Source organism: Tenrec ecaudatus, chromosome 13, assembly GCF_050624435.1.
Source record: "Tenrec ecaudatus isolate mTenEca1 chromosome 13, mTenEca1.hap1, whole genome shotgun sequence".
In the NCBI taxonomy this organism is placed as follows: Eukaryota; Metazoa; Chordata; class Mammalia; order Afrosoricida; family Tenrecidae; genus Tenrec; species Tenrec ecaudatus.
The window spans coordinates 37,748,700-37,769,270 of record NC_134542.1 but is presented as its reverse complement, the minus strand read 5'-3'; the positions used below and the strand labels follow the sequence as shown (position 1 = coordinate 37,769,270).

At 43.9% G+C, this 20,571-nt stretch overlaps 1 protein-coding gene across 1 annotated transcript in view; it reads left to right on the top strand.

Annotated features, from left to right (window-relative positions):
* Positions 1-20,571, top strand: part of CFLAR (CASP8 and FADD like apoptosis regulator) — a 57,218-nt gene that overhangs the window by 16,520 nt on the left and 20,127 nt on the right. The window contains exons 2-8 of the mRNA XM_075530392.1: positions 1,629-2,040; positions 6,911-7,016; positions 8,772-8,907; positions 9,921-10,009; positions 13,385-13,448; positions 17,170-17,219; positions 18,703-18,784. Coding sequence (XP_075386507.1) covers positions 1,679-2,040; positions 6,911-7,016; positions 8,772-8,907; positions 9,921-10,009; positions 13,385-13,448; positions 17,170-17,219; positions 18,703-18,784 — 889 coding nt within the window. The 5' untranslated portion in view covers positions 1,629-1,678. The remainder of the gene's footprint in view (positions 1-1,628; positions 2,041-6,910; positions 7,017-8,771; positions 8,908-9,920; positions 10,010-13,384; positions 13,449-17,169; positions 17,220-18,702; positions 18,785-20,571) is intronic.

The following is a 20,571-nucleotide window of genomic DNA, read 5'->3' as shown; positions in this document are numbered from 1 at the left end:
TACATTCATCCAGTATGTCAAGCACGTTTGCACATATGCCACCATCATCACTTTCAAAGCATTTTTTTCCTACTTGAGCCCCTCGTATAAGCTCCCCATTTCTTCCCCCACTTCCCCTGCATTGTTCGTTCTTTATGTTTTATTGTTCCCCTAGTAGAGTAGTATTGAGACATTGTGCTGTTATTGTGTTTGTACTTTAATTGCATGCTGGTGTGTTCTCAGGCACTCACCACCTGCCTGCTGGTGAGCATGACAGAAAACCGTGAGTGTGTGAAGAGCTCCTCCACTCACTGTTTGTGGAGCACAGTTGAAGGAAGGGTTGGCGGCTATTGCCTGCTGTTTCCTGCTGATCAGGTGGTACAGGATGAGGTAGTGACCTAGTCCAGGTGTGTCTGGGCTATGTCAGCATGCCTTTTGTCTCCTTTTGGGTAGGATGAGAAAAAAGTAAACAACAACAAACAGCAAAGAAAGAAAAACAAGTAGGGAAGGGCAGGCAAACAACAAAGAGAAAAAAATAAAAACAAGGAATAATTAAAAAGAAAAAGTATAATAAGCAAACTAGGGAGAGGGAAAACAAAAGAAAATGATAAAGGAAAAGTTAAGGGGAAAATAGAAGAAAGGTAAGGGGAAAAGAAAAGAAACTGGGAAACGGAGTAAGAAAGGGTTAAAAATAACAGAAGCGAAACAAAAGGATCAAAACAAAGGAGAAACCCTGGGAGGGGGGGGCAACTGGAATGGGGTGACCCTGTGCTCTTTGGAGGAGGGGTGAGATGATGGGACACTGTCCAAGATGGAATTCCTGCCAGCCTAAATATTGTATGGGGTCAGAATACCTGATCCAGAATAGTTCATTTTGGCTTGAGTGGTGACTGCGATCAGCATGCTTGTCCCTGGGAGAAACTCTTTTGGGTCCAGAGGGAAATGGGAGGAGGCAAGTCAGCTGGTTAAGGAAGGAGTTCTTGCTCATCCGGGGGTGGCCAGGGAATCAGCCTTGCATGTTCTGCTGGTCTGGTGAGGTGGAGATCACCCGTCTGCAGAAGTAGGAGTTCATCCGGAACCTGATCCACAGGGGGTGGTGTGGGGGTGTGGTATGGCTCTGACCTGGGGCAGAGTAAGAAAGACTTCAGGAGGGGTGGAGGTAGGGTGGTTGTTACTAGTTGCTGGGTGGGTGAGGGTGGAAGACTGGATATACTTCTGGTTACCAAGAGGTGTGGTGAAAGAGGGAAGAATCCACCTTTCTGGTCACCAGCCAGTTGTGTGTTATCAGATCACTGCCTACATTGAATGCTTCTTGCAACAGTTCAAGATGGCTGCACTGCATCAGGCCAGCTGACAGTTCACCCTTCTGTCTCTACTCTCACCGCTTTGTTCTTCCCTAGTCAGTGGTCTATGCACATCTCTGCCTTTTCCTGTGACCTCAAGGATCTATGAGTATCAACCATATTTGTTTCATTTGGTCTCTCGTGTCTTTGTGGTGGACCCTACCTGGTCTGTGTAGCATGCCAGCCCACAATCTGCCTAGTCCACCATCTTGCTAGAAGTTTCCATTAATTAGAAGGTTTTTGTTTGGTGTCAGGAGTGGGGTATGATAATTAGAAGATTTTAAAACATTTCTTTTTTAATCACAGAATTCCTGTACTGGAAAGGATTCCAAGAGAAATGAAGAAAGCTGTAAGAAATGAAGTCAGTAGCTTCACTATTTTCTATTGAAAGGACGGGTGTTTTACTGCTGCAATTGCTTGGGATGACTCTGTACCAGGTTCCTGCTGCCGTCATCCATCAAGTGGAAGAGGCACTTGATGAAGATGAGAAGGAGATGCTTTTATTTTTGTGCCGGGATGTTGCTACTGATGTGGCCCCACCCGATGTCAGGGACCTTTTGGATATTCTAAGTGAGAAAGGTAAGCTGTCTCCTGAAAGCTTGGCTGAGCTGCTGTACAGAGTCAGGCGGTTTGACTTGCTCAAGCGGATCTTGAAGATGGACAAAGCAACAGTGGAGGCTCTTCTGCGCAGGAACACTCACCTTGTTCCTGACTATAGGTAATTCATTAACTCCTCAAAAGGCTGGATGGTAGGAGGGAGAGGGAGGGAGCCTAGCGTCTACTGGATGACACAAGAACAGTAGGAAAATCAACTTACCCTAACCACCTTGTCTAACTTTCATATGGTGGTGCTTCGTTCATTGGAATTCTTTGGATTTGTAGAAATGTGTTTGCTCACAGGAATTGTGTCGATCATGAATGTTCAAAGGACAGATCAAATGTGCTTGCCTTCTGACAGAATGTCAAGAAATGAAGAGGGGGATGTTATTCTGGGTTGAATACAAAAACAAATTCACAGACACACATAAGTGTGTAAGAGAGAACTTTATATCAAAGAGTAATTATACATTCAGAAAACATCCCAGCCCTGTCCAGTTCAGATCAAGTCTACAGGTCCGATATCACCGCCTATGTTGTTACTAGTCCATAAATTCCTCTTTAGACTCACGCAGCCATGCAATGACGCCGAATGCAGGAAGATCACAGGCCAGTGGGTGGAAGGTCTTGTGGATCCAATGGTGGTGGAAGAGTCTCAGCACTGGCATGGGTCTCCACGTGGCTCCTCAAGCTCCAGGACTCTGGCTCTATCAGTGGCTTGTCAACAGGAATGTCTCCCAAGGAGTGTGTCTGTCCCGCCTCTAAGGAGCTATTTATCTCCTTTGCACCTCCAAATGAGGGATCATCAAGCTGCGACTTGATTGAGAGGCTAGGCTCCACCCCTTTGCAAGTTGACAAGAGATTATGTAACTACCACAGACCACCCCTTGTCAACTTGACACTTGTACACAACTCTTTAGCCATACGTAATTTTTAACAAAACAATAATAAAATCATATCCATACCCAACAGGATAAAACTAAAAAGTATACAATTAAAAATGTGCCATCCTTATTTAAACATAATAACATACAAGTGAACAACGCAACAATATTCTATGCCTAACAATTGCAGTTAAGTGAACACCTACACCTTAATTCAATGAATATATTCCCCCACCTATGAGAATGTGTAAGCCAGACACTTCATGCCCTTATCCTCCCAATTTTGGATATTCCGTTTCCATACTGTCCACTTACATCAACCCAGTGCTCTGAGGAGACAACCCTGATCTTTGATGTGAAGAATCTTCACTCCAGCTGGAACCTTGTGAAGTCTGTGTCCATAAGCAAAGTCAAATCAGGACAGGCCAGCCGTCCATAAAGTCAGCAACAGTATACACTAGTTCATAGGCTCAAAAATCTTATCTTCATCGGGTCAGGTTCTGGTCAACTCTGTGTGCGCTGCCTCACTTAGCCTCACCAGGGTGCCCATTGGTCGCCTTGCCTTTAGACCATGGCCTCATCACAAATTTTCAACAACCCCCACCCCCTTGGGCCCCATAGGCTCAGGTTCCACACAACTCTATAAACTTCAGACCAGCCAGTCCGCTCTCATCTTCTCCTCTAGTTCCTGTAAACAAGGTCCACAGGTGTCAGTGGCCAGACTCAACTTGTCTCTTGATTGATGCATTTCTCTCACTTCCACTCAAGTGGATCCAGGTATCACCTAGCTAGTATTTCAGCTGGTCCACAGGCTCCCTTTAACATTGTCCTACAGAGGAGTTTTCTTCATGGTTCCAGATTTTTTCCCCCACCTTCTGAAAAAAAACCACTAGTTCAAAATTTTAAAATCCAAAGAGTTCCTTTTTAAATTCAATCTTTCAACAGCCCCCTAGGCAAGTCTCTTCACCTTCGAATGTCCTGTGCACTCAAGACACTGGGTTGGGCTTATCTTTTCAGAGCCTTTTTTGCAGGCGTGTCCCAACCCATTTGAGAGGGGAATGACTAAGAAAGAACTAGTGATTCTTGCTGGCCTCCCTCTGACCATGTGAGATCTCCAGCGCTGTTGGCTAGCTGATTTTCGGTGATGTCAGAGTCTGGCAAATTCTGGTGCTGAGAAAGGAAATAAGTTAGACAGTAAACTTGCAGACTTTTATAAAGATACATATTCATTCCTGAATCCGTACTTATATTGCCTTTGCTAAGGAATTTAGGGTGGGTTTACTTTCTGTGAATTTCCCAGCATCCAGAGGCTCTCATCACCAGAAGATCAGCAAGTTCCAGCGTCATCTTGATGGTAGCTAACAACAATGTGTGAACACACTGGACTGTTAACTGCAAAGTCAGCAGTTTGAACCCACCAGCTAGTCCAGGGGAGAAAGATGAGGCTTTTCACCCCTGTAAAGATTTACAGCCTGAGATACCCAGAGGGGCAGTTCTATCCTGCCCTATCGGGTCACTATGAGTCAAAATCGGTTCAATGGGGTTTTTTCCTTCCAGAAAATAGTGATTGGCGATCATTCACTGTATCTCAATGAATAAGTGAGGGTGGGCTCTCCTTCTAATGTTTCCTTGCTGTGATGATGGAGAATGAGGCTGGGCAGCGGACTTCATTCATTCATCTGCTCACTAGGCTTGACACACGCTAGGTCTTCTGGTTAGCTCTAGGGGAAAATAAGTGAAGACGCTCCTATCCTCAGGAATCGGATAGTTTACTATGGAACGTCTTACAGTGTAATGGTGAGGATGCTAATCACGAGGTCTCCTAAGAGACGGATGGAAGGTGATGTAGCCGCCATTGAATCAAGGTGAGTCAGGAAGGGTTTTCTATACAAAGACATTTACAGTCAGAATCCTCGTGATCCAGATGCCCTTTCCCCTTTGAGTTCAGGAATGGGCCAGGGTATCCCATTATTCCTTTCGTTAGATACGCAAAAGATGGTCACTTAGGACCAACAACATTAGCATTACCTGGGAGCTTGTTGGGAGCCCTGGTGGCTCTGTGGGATAAGCCTTGGGCATCTAACCACAGGTTGCCAATTCAAACCTATCACCTGCTACTTGGAAAAAAGATATCTGCTCCCATTCAGGTTTAGTCTCAGAACCTGTCCACAAGATTGTTATGAGTTGGAATGGGATGGATGACAGCAGGTTTGGTTTAATTATTTAGTGAGCTTATTAGAGAAGCAGACTCTTAGGCCCAACACTAGACCGACGTAATCAGGGTCTGCATTCTAACAAGATGCCTAAGTGACTTTGGTACACACACAAGTTTGAGAAAAGTGCCTTTAGAACAGGGGTCCTCAAACTTTTTAAACAGGGGGCCAGTTCACTGTCCCTCAGACCCGTTGGAGGGCTGGACTATAGTTTTAAAAAAAAACACCACTATGAACAAATTCCTAGGCACACTGCACATATCTTATTTTGAAGTAAAAAAACAAACGGGGCAAAAACACCGAGCGGGCCACATGAATGTCCACGGCGGGCCGCAGTTTGAGGACCCCTGCTTTAGAACATTACCATGAACTGCAACAACGGACTGTCTTGGGCAGAAACTTCCAGGGTACAGAATCACTCTGGAAGTAACCAGGTATTGAGTGAGTATACTCCTGGCTAATACAACACCTTCCCTTTGGTATTAGTGGCTTGCTAAATAGAGAAGCGAAAGTCAGCTTGAATTCTGTTTCTGACTTTTATGTTAGTTGTTGAGGTTCTTAACTCATTTCAATCAATTTTTGAACTTTAAACATGTGAAAAGATGTTCCAATTTATTGCTCATCGGGGAACTACAAATTAAACCACAATGAGATGTCATTATACACCTGCTAAAAACCACTTCCCCTTAATTCAATTCTGAAGCATAGTGACCTAAGTGTGTTATAGGTTTTTTTGCTTTTGTTTTTTTCACAATACATACATACATTGTGTCAAGGACATTTGTACATTTGTTGCCATTATCATTCTCAAAATATTTTCTTTCTACTTTAGCCCTTGGTATCAGCTCTTCATTTCCACCCCCTCTCCCTCCCTCCCACCCTCATGAACCCTTGAAAATTTATAAATTATTTTCATGTCTTACACTGACCAATGTCTCCCTTCACCCACTTTTCTGTTGTCTGTGCCCCTGGGAGGGGGTTATATGTACATCATTGTGATTCGTTCCCCCTTTCTCTCCTCACTTTCCCCTTCCCCTCCTGGTATGGCTACTCTCATTATTGGTCCTGAGGGGTTGATCTGTCCTGGATTCCCTGTGTTTCCAGCACTTATCTGTACCGGTCGGTGTACATGCTCTGGTCTAGCTGGGTTTGTAAGGTAGAATTGGGATCATGATAGTCGGGGGGAGGAAGCATTAAAAAACTCGTGGAAAGTTGTGTGTTTCATTGGTGCGACACTGCACCCTGACTGGCTCGTCTCTTCCTTGTGATCCTTCTGTAAGGGGGTGTCCAGTTGCCTACAGAGGGACTTTGGGGCTCCACTCCACAATCCCCCTCATTCACGGTGACATGAATTTTTGTTCTGGGTCTTTGATGCCAGATACCGGGTCCCTTTGACACCTTGTGATCACACAGGCTGGTGTGCTTCCTCCATGTGGGCTTTGGTGCTTCTGAGCTAGGTGGCCGCTTGTTTACCTTCAAGCCTTTAAGACCCCAGGTGCTGTATCTTTTCATAGCCGGGCGCCATCAGCTTTCTTCACCACATTTGCTTGTGCACCCGTCTGTCCTCGGTGACTGTGGAGTTGACGGATTCTCGAGATCAACTTTGCCCTCTGAGAGTTGTTTTCCGAGCTGTTACTTTGAAGGGGAGTTTCCACCTTCTATTTGAAAACAGGAAAAAGGATAAACTTCCTTGTTTAGTCTTGTAAAGTCGTTTTCTGGACTGAGTTAGGCCTTTTGCTTTGTGAGGGGGCACATTCACATGCCAAAAACTAGGGAACAAGATCACTATTTTGACTAGTTATTGGCCTAGCAGACTCACGGACTTGGTATTCTCACTAAAAACAAATGCGTGAGTTTATTAAAAATTCTTCCCACCCCCTTTTCTGGCTTACAGGGTGCTGTTGACAGAGATCAGTGAAGATCTGGGCAAGTCTGATGTGTCTTCATTGATCTTTCTCATGAAGGATTACACAGGCCGAGGAAAACTATCGAAAGACAAGGTGACTGTTCTGTTTCTTGGTTCACACTCCTAAGAACCTCTGAGAAATTGGAGGCCATCCCATCCAGAATGAAGAGAGGGAGACAGGCCGTCTGCTGCTGGGTTAGTGGGAGTCAGCTCCCTGGGCAGGAAGGCCCACACTGGGAGTGAAGGAAGGTGAGAAGGACATGGGCTTTTCTTTAATAACATGAATAGGAGGAAATTGGTTTATGAATTGAGCGGAAATAGGGTGATATCTTCTGATGTGGCCGTATTTCTCTCATCCTTGTATTCTATCCTTCTGGAAAGTCCATGGACCTGGCTTATTCACTAGATTCCCCTGGTTTCCCCTGGTTTGACAGAGCATCTGCTGGGTTAGAAAGTTCCATCTTCTCAAAAAAGCCCAGCAACTACCAAGAAAGTCCCATCGTCTCATGCTTAATAGAAAGAGGTGTGCGGTGTCTCCCTCCTACCATCTCCTGTCTTCACTTAGTCAAGATCAGTGTGAAGGCTGTAAGTGGAGGTAGAGGTAGGGGGACTGATCTAACTGGGGAGGGGCTCAGGAAGACATTTGGGGCTGAGAATTATGTAAAGGTGATTATTCTGGGGATGTTGTGCTTGCTAGGAGAGCATTTTAAAAAACCATTTTATTAGGGGCTTATATAACTCTTATCACAGTCCATACATACATCAGTTGTGTCCAGCACATTCGTACATAGGTTGTCATCATCATTCTCAAAACACCTGGTTTCTACTTGAGCCCTTGCCATCAGCTCCTCATTTATTTTCCCTTCCCTCCCCGTGTTGCTTTGTCAGCTAGGAGAGCATTTAAATTCCAGTTGACTCGGTTGGTGTCGCTGACTTGAAGCCGGGTCAGGAAGCAGCTCGGGTTCTTAATGGGTGGCCTGGTCTCAAAGGCCTCTGTAAACCACTGTTTGAGTTTCCTCATGTTCCCTAATGATAGCAGTTTCATTTGTGAAAGCTGTATGCCCCACCCCCCGCCATTATGTGAAAATTGGTAAGGAAAGTATAAAACAGAATTTTGATTTTGCTGTCGCCTGACCAACTTCTCTTCCAGTAATTTATACCTATATATGTATTTGGTTATAATGTTTATGCTTTTAAAGGTACATAAAAATACCTGATATATTTAGAGACAGTGACCAAACAGAAGGGAAGTAAAATTAGAAGCAATGCCTGTTTTTGAAATTTCAGCCTTTCACAATCCCTGTGATCTGGGGTCAATGAGTTACAGAATGTCCCCACCCCATCGTACCTTTGCCTCCTCATGATCTTCCTGAGTCAGGGGGGTTGGAATGTCCATTATAAATCCAAATATATTAAGGACACTGTGCAATTAGGGTTTTTCTCACAAGATCTTTCTCCCCAGGTGCTTTCTTCCTCCCCCTTTCATGGAAATCTCTAGAGTTTTCCAGCTGCCCTTTTAGAGGCTGCAAAGTCAGGAGGACTTTTTTTTTAGGGTGTTCTCCTGAGAGTTCTCCTCGATGACAGAAGATAGCTCATGTGTCTCTCCCAAACTTAGATGCAGTTTGGTCACCAAAGACTTACCCATCACCTCTTTTCTGAGCCAAACCCTGAAGAACCGTTTCTGCCCATAGCCTTGGGTCGACTAGAAAATAGAATGGTCTTCTCTAGTGTCACTGAAGGTCACTGAAGGGACATGCTCTCACTGTTAAAAACCCCATGGTCTGCAGTCTGCATCGTGCCTTCGTTGCCAGCTCAACTGACATGTATTTCTTGTTGGTGGCTTTGCTAGAGTTTCCTGGATCTTGTGGTTGAACTGGAGAAACAGAACCTGGTTGCTCCAGATCACTTGGACTTACTAGAAACATGCCTAAAGACCATCCACAGGATAGACCTGAAGACAAAAGTACAGAAATACAAGCAATCTGGTAAGAAGAATTTTAGCTTTTTATTGGTCTAAAGGAAGCAACTTGTGCAAAGTTGGTATGATTGTTAAAGAGATATTCCTTTGTTGAATGAGTGATGGACTGGAACTTGAACGTCCACATCCCCCAGGAGCATATGGCTGAAGAACATGTCCCTTCGTAACTGCTGGCTCCATGACCACAGCACCTTGGTCCTTTGCAAAATGCCCATGCAATTGTTAATGTTCTTGGCCGTCAGCACTCCAGTTTCCTGCACTAGCTGGCCTAGCTGTAGCTGTTCCGGGCTTTCGCAGTGTGTGTTAATCCTGCCGTCTCTCTGTAGAGATCGGCATGGCCACCATTCAACAATGAGTGAGGCCTGTCATCAGGGTCCCATTGATGCCCTGCATAGTACTGATTTCACAAGGCATCCTCAGCGCCAGCTGATGCCCCTCTCTGCATAAAGGGGCTGAGCTCACATTGCCTTGCCTCACCTGGGCCTTCTCCCGTTCTCTCTCAGCTTCCCCTCGGTGTGAGCTCTGCTAATTGCCCGTTGCCGCCATCCTAGAGTCACCGTGTGGCTGAGACCCAGGGGTCTAAAAGTCCCTCTCACAAACAAGCAAATTCACTGCCGTCCAGACTCACAGTGACCCTGTGACACGGAGAACTGCCCCTGCGGGTTTCCGAGGCTGTAACAGTTTTAGGGGTAGAAGCCATCCTTCTCCCCAACAGAGGCTGGTGGGTTCCAACTGCGGACCTTTTGGTTGGCGGCCAATACATAATCCACTATGCCATCAGGGCTCCTACATCCTTCTAAGTATCTGATACTGGAACAAGAACAGGAGTAGCTTTTTTAGTCCGTTCTTAATAACCTTTGGTGAACCCATATTTTAAGTTCAGTAAGATAGATGCCTGGGATGTTTGGGGTATTTGGACAGATGGTCCCTTTTCAATACGATTGCTTCAGAAACGTGACCGTGGACTGAGCCGTTGTTGATTCATTTGAAACTCACTTGTACATCTTCTTCTGCCTACAGCTCGCAGGGCAGCAGGGACGAGCTATGTAACTGCTTGCCAAGCAGCTTTCCCAAACCTGAGTCTCAAGGAAGCTTCCTACAGCGTCGGGGTGAGTGTGGAGCAAATGTATGAAGTGGCAGCATGAAGTCGCTTCGGAACTCTTAATAAAAACATACAGAATCTCAAAGCATGTCCTTTATTTACTATCAGGGAAAAACAACGACAACACAAGCATGTGTTTCTTTTTAAATATAGGTGACATTTCTAACTCATACATATTTATTGAGGTCATGTGGAAAATACAGAAAAAAAGTAAGAAGACTATAAGTCACCCCTAATCCCACTACTCAAAGCCAACCACGGCTGATGAGTTGGCATATATTTTCTTCTAGCTTCTGTACTGGTGTGCTTACGTGCACATCCATGTCTACAGGAGAGTGTTTTTATTCATTGGTCATATGCCCTTTGAAGATTTACTTTGCAACAAGGAGTACATAGCTGCGGACAAAAGAGCCCAAAATACACCAGAAAAGGCTTTCACGGGTGTTTTCCTCCTTCCCCTAGCGCCCGGGTGCCGGTTCCCTTCTGGAAACTCGGCTGTCGGTACCCGGTTCCGTCTCTAACCGTCCAGAGATAGTCTGTACACATAAGCCTCAGTTTTGTTTTCCCCTTTGTGCACATGGTGGTACACGGCTCCCCTCACCCCAATGTGAAACTGTCTCTATGTAATCATTATTTTAATTGTGTTATTTAAAATAACATTCCATTGGCTAGTTGTATCACAAGGTGTTACACCCTTTCCTCGTTGATTGGTATTTACCATCGTTTTTGGAAAGGACACACCCCCACACGGAGGGGGGGTGATGGTGGATGAGGGCTTGGGAGGGCTGTTGCATGACTGGCGGAATGTGTGCTGTTTGTGTAAACATATGATATGTCATCCCCAATCTCTGGTGACTACTAACAATGCTTCAATAAATGTGCTTTACTAACCTCACTATGCTTTCTTGTTTTGATTGAGCTTATTTTACGAATATCGAGGGTGGGGTGGGGAGTGAGTGATGAAATAAAGGCTTCCCTCCTGGTTTGTAAACAAGCATAAACAGCTCAGAGTGGTTTGGGGCTGTTGGGTTAGCTATAGGCAGCATTCTTTCGTTTTAACCTTCCTTCTTTCTCTTCTTTTTCTGTAATAATTATAATATCCTCATGTGTACACAGTCCTACGTTTAACCCTCTTTGCAAAGCTTTTTCTTTCTTTTTTTTTATAAACAAAACAAAGCAAAAGCTTTCTTACTGAATCGGTGAAGGTTTACAGAGCAGATCAGTATTTTGCTGAACCAGCCGCTTCTACCCATTTTGCTCCATGTCATTGTCAGTCCCACCATGTAACTCATCCCCTTCCTCTTTGTGTTTCCTCGTTCCATTCCACCTCCTTGCCTGACGCTTCTCAACTTTGTCCTTGGGTAAACGCTGTCACCCCTCCCTGCTCTTTGCAACTTGTTATTGTGATGTGGATGATGATTTAGAGTGGGTCATAAGAGTTACATTCAGCAAGCCATGTGGTAAATCTTTTCTTTGAAGAAGGTAAACTTTGACTTCATCCACCTGCCCATAAAAAGAGGAGGAATTTGTAGTGTGGACATAGACCAGTGCAAACACTGTCATAAAAGTATGTGATGACATATGTGAATTACCCTGTACTTCAAATAGATGATGCATGGAGAATGTGAACAGCAGAAGTGCAGAGCTGAAATGGGGATAAGGGTTATAGTGTCCACCCTCATTTATCAAATAAGATAACAAAGGGCTAAAGAGCATGATGCTGTTGTCCACTTTTAGTTACTGGTAGTACTAGGCCCAGTCCATACACCTCTTGCTGTGCCATGTCATATTTAATAAAAAGCATGTGAGTTACACCATCGCGTAGGTATTTCATGTTTTATTTAAGAATAACATTGTGAGACCAGAAAAATGTCAGATTCAGATAAGATTTTCTGCGCTTTCTCTGCTATTGTCTACTTAATATAAGTTATACTGTTAAACTTTGTTACAAGCCTGCCATGCTTGGACTGTGGTCTATTTGGTAAGTGAAGGTAGACCTATATACTGCTGACATAGCCTATTGGGAACCCTATGCTCTGTATCATTTTCTCTGTGCCTGTATTTAATCTGGGACCTGGATCATTCATTCATTTAGTAGGCAGGCACTCTGGTATATGAATTATGAATTTATCCCAGATCGAAGAGCTAAATGCCTGGGTGTTTGCTCATACACAGCTATAAAAATGCTTTTGAAATTATAGTATCATTAAATGACACATGATATCAATGTATTATCCAGTAAAAGATTACATGGCTCTGCAATGGCATGCTTTTACAATCTTCCTTTGATTTGGTCTTTTAGCTCTTTAATAATATGTATATGTAAAAGTGGACCAAACTCTTTCTAATTTGAAAGGGATTTTTGAAGTTCCCTCTTAGGCCTGGCCTCTGGTTAAATGGGTGGTTATTAGTGAGAGAATCAGCATGTTTTCCTTCCATTTAGACCTATGCACGTAGCTACAGCCACCACTTTACCAAGTGTACTTTGCCCCTTTGCCAGGCTAGTGACAGAGGAGAGCTGGCATGTGAAAGTTGCATGTATCAGATGGTTGAAAGCATAACCCCATTCTAGCCCTCAGAAGTGTACCTGATTATCCACCGTGAAACAGACATGTTGCATATGTATACTTAGCTAACTAGGCAATGACAGAAAAGCAATAATTAGACATTTAGTAAGTTCTTCCTATGTATTAGGCACTGTGCCAAGTGCTTGGTGTACATTCAACCTTCACAATGATTCGATAAGGTAGATACCATCGTTGTCTTCATTTTGTCAGTGAAGAAATGGGCTTGGGGTAAATAACTTGCTCAGATGCCATCGCTAGCCGGTGGCAGACTCCAGATGCACAAGCTAGGCTTATGTGGACAGACGCCCGCTCGGCGCTATGCCATGCTTTGCCTCCAGAAGCAGGTTGAGTGCCATTCCCACGCTCTAACGGCTTGTACTAACTGGGAGCTCCTTTAGCATCTGCCCTGTCCATCTGATTTTATTGAGCGGTTTGAAGTACTCTGATAGGCTAGTTTAAGATATTGTCATTTCACTTTTTAAAAGACAAGCTGCCATGTTCTTTGGCTATATAACATAAATGGGATTTATGACATTAATGACGCTTGCTAGAAAAAGAGGGGGCCTCAACTCGATGGCCTGACACAATGGCTGCAGCAATGAGCGCCAACAGGCCCGGCGTCATTGCATCATTGCGTTGTACACACGTCTCTCTGACCTTGGACCGACAGCCACAATCCTCAGATCACTGGACCGTGAATGGGGTGTGTTTATCTCTTTTCCGGGTAGGAAACCCACTGAGGCGCTTAACGAGGTGTCCTAGTAATGTCGTGCTTCTGAAAAAGCTCACAGGGAGTGTGACTTTGCTCTTTTTAGTTGAAGCTACAGAACGGAGGAAGTAAAGAACAAAGAATGACGGTGGGACAACATGGTATTCAAAGTAAGGCTGATTTTTTTAAGTATTCTTTATAAATCCTTGATATTTCCTGTGAAAGATGTTTCATTTTTAAAGTTTCCACTGCCTTTATTTGTTTAGGTTAAATGTTGCCATATCTTTATCTCCAACTTCTGATTAAGCTCAAAATAAAAAACAGTGAAGCTCAAAGTTATTTGTTGGTATTTCTAATTATCTATTAAATTAGCTGGTTTAAGAGTGAATGCCCCTTTACCAGCTGTAAGACTAGGTCATGTTCAGCATTCCCCAAACATCTAGTAGCAGGAAGGAGAAGGAAGAATTGGAACTTGTTCCGTGGCCCATTTAATACAATGCTCTACAGGTGATCCCCACACCCAGCCTGCCCAAAAGAAAACCTGCAAATAAAACATCACAATTTCAACCTGTATGATCGCTCTCCTCCCTCAAAACAGCAGCACTTGACCCTGTAAGCTCTTCTTAAAGTCTCTGTCTGTTGCGTTTCTTGGTTCCCCCCTTTGAAGGAAGGACTGAGACCATCGGACAGTTGCTCTCAGCTCCAGAATTCCCGGAAGCATTTGATAGGACAGGAGGGCTTCTGGTGGATGAGCGGGGTGGGGTTATCCTGTGTGCAGTGGTGGGGTCAGGCACAGGGCGGTGTTCTGATGGGAGGTTCCCCACTCCACCGCTATCTTTATGACTCAGCTTCCGTATGGGCAGCCTGCACCTGGAGACAGAAGCATTTTGCCCACATTCGCCAGCTGGCACGGCTCCTGCCTGTCACTTGCTACTTAGTGTTCAGCTCTCCCGTAAGAGCTGTTGAGGAGCCAATGTATTCCTGAAGTGACAACACATTTCTTACAACACGGATGAAGTGGCGAGGGGCAGCATTCTGAAAGCTGTTGGAGGGGAAACGAGGAGGCTTTATCGGACAGGAATGAAAAAATAGAACCAAGGTCCTTTCCGGTACACTCCCCGGTGGGAGGTTCTATTTGATCATAATTATATAGGGTGAGGTGAGCAAGCCACTCAACGCTGCCTGGTGATCTGTTAGGAGAGCTAGGCAAAAACTGACTTTTGCCTAGGCTTGGTTTATTCAGTAATACGAGAAAAAGCATCCTGAGACCTTGACCTTAACCTTTGTGACCAGACTCTTAAGATGGTCAAATTAAGTATTCATATGATTTTGTCTTCCAAATGGATTTCGGCTGAGTGGTGATGATGAGGATGGCAATAAGTTCTTGCTAAGAGCCTTCAACCGAGACAGACATAGTCCATAGATTCATGATTCTGTGTGCCTTTTTTTTCCTTTTTTGCCATAATAACACATGATTGTTAAATATAAAATAGGGAGTAAAGTGAAATCTTCTTTGAATTCCAACTAGCCAAGGTAGCTACTGTTAATTTTCAACTTACATGCTAATATATGCTTATTTTTAAAATACGTAAATGTAAGCTTACACATACAAATATGAATTTTAATTACTTGGGATCGATCCTACACATATTATTTGTTTAGTTTGACAGTTTTATTAGCATGCCATCCACATGTCATGCAATTCAATTATTTAAGCATATCAAGAAGAGCTGTATAATTATCACCATTCAATTCTAGAACATATGCTTCCTTGTACTCATTCATGTAGTTATTTTTTTTTCTAATTGTGGCAAAATACACACAACAAAACATTCTCCAATTCCACAGCTTCCATACGTACAATTCGTGTGCCATTGATGACACTCTTCATGTTGTACAACTGTACACCCATTATTGACGTCCTTTTCCAAATTACGGCACCACAACTGACATAAACTCAGTGCCCCCTAAGCTACAGCTCTTTCTCCTTCACCCATGGGAACCATTGGTCAGTCTGGATTCTTTTTTATTTCCGTAGTTTTTTTGATATAATATTCACACATCATGTACTTCCATGGTTAAATCGCTTTTAAAAAGAGTTGTATAGACACCATCACAACTCTGTAAAACAGCGATTTAACTATGGATGTGCTCCCTCCTCCCCCCTGCATTCATTGCTCCCCAAATCCCCACCTCCCATGTCCCTTCCACATCCCGGATAAAGCATTGCATCTCTATGCATCCACTCCTGTGCTTCACAAACTGGGAAGCCCATTAGAAACAGTAGGATACAAAACAAAATGGCAAAAAGAAAATAATAATACAAAGATAAAAGTATGAATAGAGCATAACAAAGCAAAGACCACCAGCAATAATTAAAAGGCCAGAGAAGAAATTTCTGTGGGATATACTTTAGCCTAGAGCAAATTCCGGTTGGGTCAAGAGGGAGGTAGTCTGACCAAGCATCATCCACCATGGTTTGATCCGCCATAACCAAGTTTCCAATCATCTCTGTCTGACAGCAAAGCTGTCCTTTGCCCGTGGCTAGAGGGGATCTGCCAGAGGCTTAATTTGCCTCGAGATGGATTTGGGGCTCCCACTGTCCTCCCCAGTCTTCTTTCTATAAAGTGGGTATTCACCTCACATATCATTTAAGAACCCCTATTTGTCATGTAACAGCTCCTGTATATTTTCATGTCGAATACATGAAATTGCCCTTATGCTTTTTAATATTATTTAGTCTTCCACTATATGTACAACGATTTATTTAACCAATTTCATGTTGGTAGACTTTTAGGTTCTTTCTAATTGGGGTCAATATAGACAGTTAACAGTCTTTGCATATATTTTTGTGCAATTGCTTTATTGTTTCTGTCGGATAAACTTCTTAGAACTGAATGATGCCCATTAAAGAGTCTGTTTTTACTGATACCACATTAGCACGTGAAAGTGCTAATCTTCCCAAAACACAGCCAATAGTGGCATTGTCGGTGCTGGCCCCTAGCTAGTAGTTCTCACTCCTGCTGCAATCTGGCAGATTTTGGTGACTTCATCTGGAGGATGAAAAAGCGAGAAGTAAGCAGCCGGTGGTCAGGTGTGAGCCAGCCACTTATGGCTTCAAAGCTGTTGGTGCCTCCACCTAACCTCATTTTTAGCCAATAAAATTTTCTTTAGACTCACTGTCCCCTATCTTTTTCCATGGCCTTTTATTTCAGGATAAGGGTGGGGAACCCTTTTCCTGCCAAGGGCCATTCAGCTATTTATAATACCATTCTTGGGCCAGACTAGTCAAACAGTTCATTAACGCATCCGTAGTGTGATGGTTGGAACGGCTGCTCTTAGCTGAGGTTGAGATGTTAACTGGTGCTGATGTGCGCCACCTTTGTTTTAGGGTCTTGATTTATCACTGGACTATGCAAACATAATCATCTGTCTTATAAATAGCAAAGACAGGTAAACTTTCTCTTTGAGATCTCTAGGATGGTGCCTTTTAAGCATTGTACATGGTTTCAACACACACTGCAGTTAATATTGCGGAGTGGTGAAGATATTAGGTCCTTCCCATGGGAGTCAGAGGAGAGAAAGATTTGTTCTTTAAGCAGTGTTCTAGACCCCACCTGTGTTCTAGACCCCACCTGTGTTCTAGACCCCACCTGTGTTCTAGACCCCACCTGTGTTCTAGACCCCACCTGTGTTCTAGACCCCACCTGTGTTCTATAGAAGCAAAGGCCACGCTTCCTTATCAGCTACGCTCCTCAGTGTGCAGTCCCACTAGGAACAGGAGGGAGAGGAGAATAGGGACTTAGTGCAATTGTGATGGAAAGAAACAGCTAGTATGGAGAGGGCTTGGTTTTCCTTCAGCTGTGTGACTGGTTTTTTCTCATCTTCCAGGAGAACCAGTGAAGACATCCATCCAGGAGTCGGGAGCGTTTCTGCCTGTGGTACGGGATGATGTGATTGTGTGTATGCACCGTATCTGCTGAGAGCACTGGCTTTTTAGAGTCCCTTTACAACAACAGGGTGCTGAGTGCTGTTCTCCTGAGAAGGTTTCCCAGGGAACCCTGGGAAAGATGGCAAAGGGGCTGCATTAGTGACCATTGCAGTGCCAGGACATTCCAAAGTAGCACTCTGTCTCCCTGCTGCATGATGATGGCTGAGCATGCAAGTAGGCAGTGACACTGAACCTTGACTCATTCTGGAGCCTTCTGAGACTGCTACTTCTTTTTTTTTTTGGTTTTTTTTTGAGACTGCTACTTCTCTGTAAGAAGAGATGCTAGGTGTGAGGGCGATACTGGGAGGGTAGAGGGAGAGTGGGTTGGAAAGAGGGAACTGATGACAAGGATCTACATGTGACCTCCTCCATGGGGGACAGACAACAGAAAAGGGGATGAAGGAAGACATCGGACAGGGCAAGATATGACAAAAAATAATTTATAAATTATCAAGGGCTCATGAGGGAGAGGGGAGAGGAGAACGGGGAGGGAGGGGAAAAATGAGGAGCTGATGCCAGGGGCTTAGGTGGAGAGCAAATGTTTTGAGAATGATAAGGGCAATGAATGTACAAATGAGCCTTACACAATTGATGTATGTATGGATTTTGATAAGAGTTGTATGAGCCCCTAATAAAACATTAAAAAAAAGAAATATAGAAACTGGAAAAAAAAGAGAAGAGATGCTAGAAGGCCTTGTCTAACTTCTCAAGGGCAGGTTACTGTTCAAACATGCTCCATCTTGCTCTCTGCTTCAAATGATTTTTATTCTATAAAGCTGAGCCATATGGAGACTTCAATTTTCATTAAATTTAAAAGAGTGTGCATTACTTTTTTATTTTGTTTTGTATTTTTTCTTTTCATTTTTAATCATTTTATTGGGAGCTCTTACAGATATCATGACACTCCATAGTTCAATCACACCAAGCAATACTGTACAATTGCTACCACTATCAGTTTCAAAACATTTTCTTTCTACTTGAACTCCTTGATATCAGCTCCCCATTTATCCCTTTCCCACCCCTCCCCCTAGCTCCTCCCCCCAAATTGTACACAATCCAATCGTCCATTCACATACAACTCAGCGAGCCATTACTTTTGTTACTGTTTCTGAAGGGTTACCTATCTTGGCTTTCATGTACCAAATGATCTTAAATATACAAATGAGCAAACACAAATCAAACACGATCAATGAGGTAAACAAAAACCACAAGAATAAGGGGAGGAAATATACTACCCCCTGTATTTATCGTCCCTTCCATGTGCACTGCTATTCAGAGAGGCAAAATGTAATATTAAAGGGAACTGCCAGTCTTGATGGCGTCAGGCCGAGTGTACCGAGTGTCCTGCCAAAGCGATATTTAGGGACATTCAGAATGGGCTTTCAAGGAGCAGAGCAATGTGCAGCCTTTAACCCCCTGGCTTTCCTTTCTAGCACATCCCCGAAGAAATATACAGGATGCAGAGCAAGCCCCTAGGAATCTGCCTGATAATCAATTGCATTGACATGGACACAGGTAGGTGTTTATGATGCTGATCAACTGATGTCCCCACAGTGAGGTCATGGCACAGGCAAGCTGTAGCAATCAGTGATCGATGCTAGCTGCTGTAACCAATCACTGCAAAAATCCGTGGCTTAATATAAAGAAGGCTTATTTCCTACTCATGTCACAGTCTAATGTGGACTGGGTAGGGGGAGCTTTGTTCCATGTGACCTTTCAGGGGCTCCATCAACTTTGGAAGCTTTGAAGTCTTCTGGAGGGCCTCTGTCTCTGATTGGAAGATGAAGGAAGAGTGAATACCTGTAGGCTCTCACAAGGGACTTAGGTACCAGACCTGAAGGTCTTCATCACTTCTGACTCCATTCAGTAGATTGAAATGTGAACCTGGCCCCATCTAATTGCAGCGGACATGAGAGTTAGTCAGCTGTGTGTTAGGAGGAAAAGAAATCGGGTGTGGTGAACCCATAGCCATGTCTCTGCTATATAGGCTGAGTTCGTGAAAGTTGTTGAGCTTTGGTCTCCTCCTGGCTATTGCAGCAAGGAGAAGCCCTGGGTTCCAGAGGGGCATTGGCAATGGGAGGCTTTCTGGTTCCACATTAGCAGATGCTCCATTATTTCACTTAGACCAAGAAAGCTTTCCTAGGGCTCACTACAAATAGAACCAATGTGCGTTCACTTTAGAGCGCCTGGGGTATGGTCTGAGGCATTTAATTTTGCCTGCCTTATTTTGGTGTGGACTGAGTCAATTCTACCTTGTTGTGCATGACCACTGTTTGATCGTTTCAGTTGCTTTCAGATATCTGACTCAAACTGAATCACTGGTGATGCATCCAAAAAGAATGGACTAACATTCCTTAATGTGCTAATAATTTATTTCTTCCTTGAGGAAAGTGACTACATTTCTAGCAGCTGGCCAGCTTTTCAACATTCTCAGAGAATGAGCCAGACTGTCTTTTAGGCTCACTGACAGGGTAACAAACTGGCAGCCTGGTGGTGCAGTAGTTAAGAACTTGGCTGTTAACCAAATGGTTGACAAGTGAAACCCATCAGCTGCTCTCTGGGAAGAAGATGTGGCAGCTGGTTTCAGTAAAGAGTATAATCACAAAAACCCTATGGGGCAGGAGCCCGAATCGACTTGACAGCAATGGGTCTGGTTTGGGTAAATGTAACCGGGTTGTTTTATGGGATGAGAATCTTCAGAGAAAAGCAAACCAGCCAACATTAGGCAGGATTTCCTGAGATTTCCAACAGGATCCCATTTTCTCCTGTCCTATTTCTGGTTAGATGTGAGAAATGCTGTCTCCTCAGCTACCAATAGGTGTTCTTTCTTTTTTTAGCCATCAATACTCATATGAGCATGAGGAAATATTTTCTTAATGAGTCACCTTCTGTTTTAAAAGAGGTTATATAATTGTCCTCCATGTTCCCAAGTGCGTAGAGTGCTAAGTCTCTCCATTTTATTAAGAGAATCATAAAGCCAGGATCTTTTGTGAATTAATAAACTAGGTTATTTGTGGCCCAAATTCAGTGTCTGTGCTTCCTTCCCGTGCTATGTTGTGCTGTGTGGGCAAGGATTGACTGCAGAGTTGTCTTTTTTTTTTTTTTAACTCACCAGCCCCAATCCCAACTACTATGTGGACACCTGCCCCTCCCCCCAGAAGAATTTATTCCAGAGGACAGCACTGAGCTGCAGCTCCGGGAGAGGGACATATCTGATCAGAGGACATGGGAGCAGATGAAGGGGGAGGAGGAGAGACTGGAGCACATCCTGGCCCACCAGGCCTTGAGGAAGATGTTGCCAA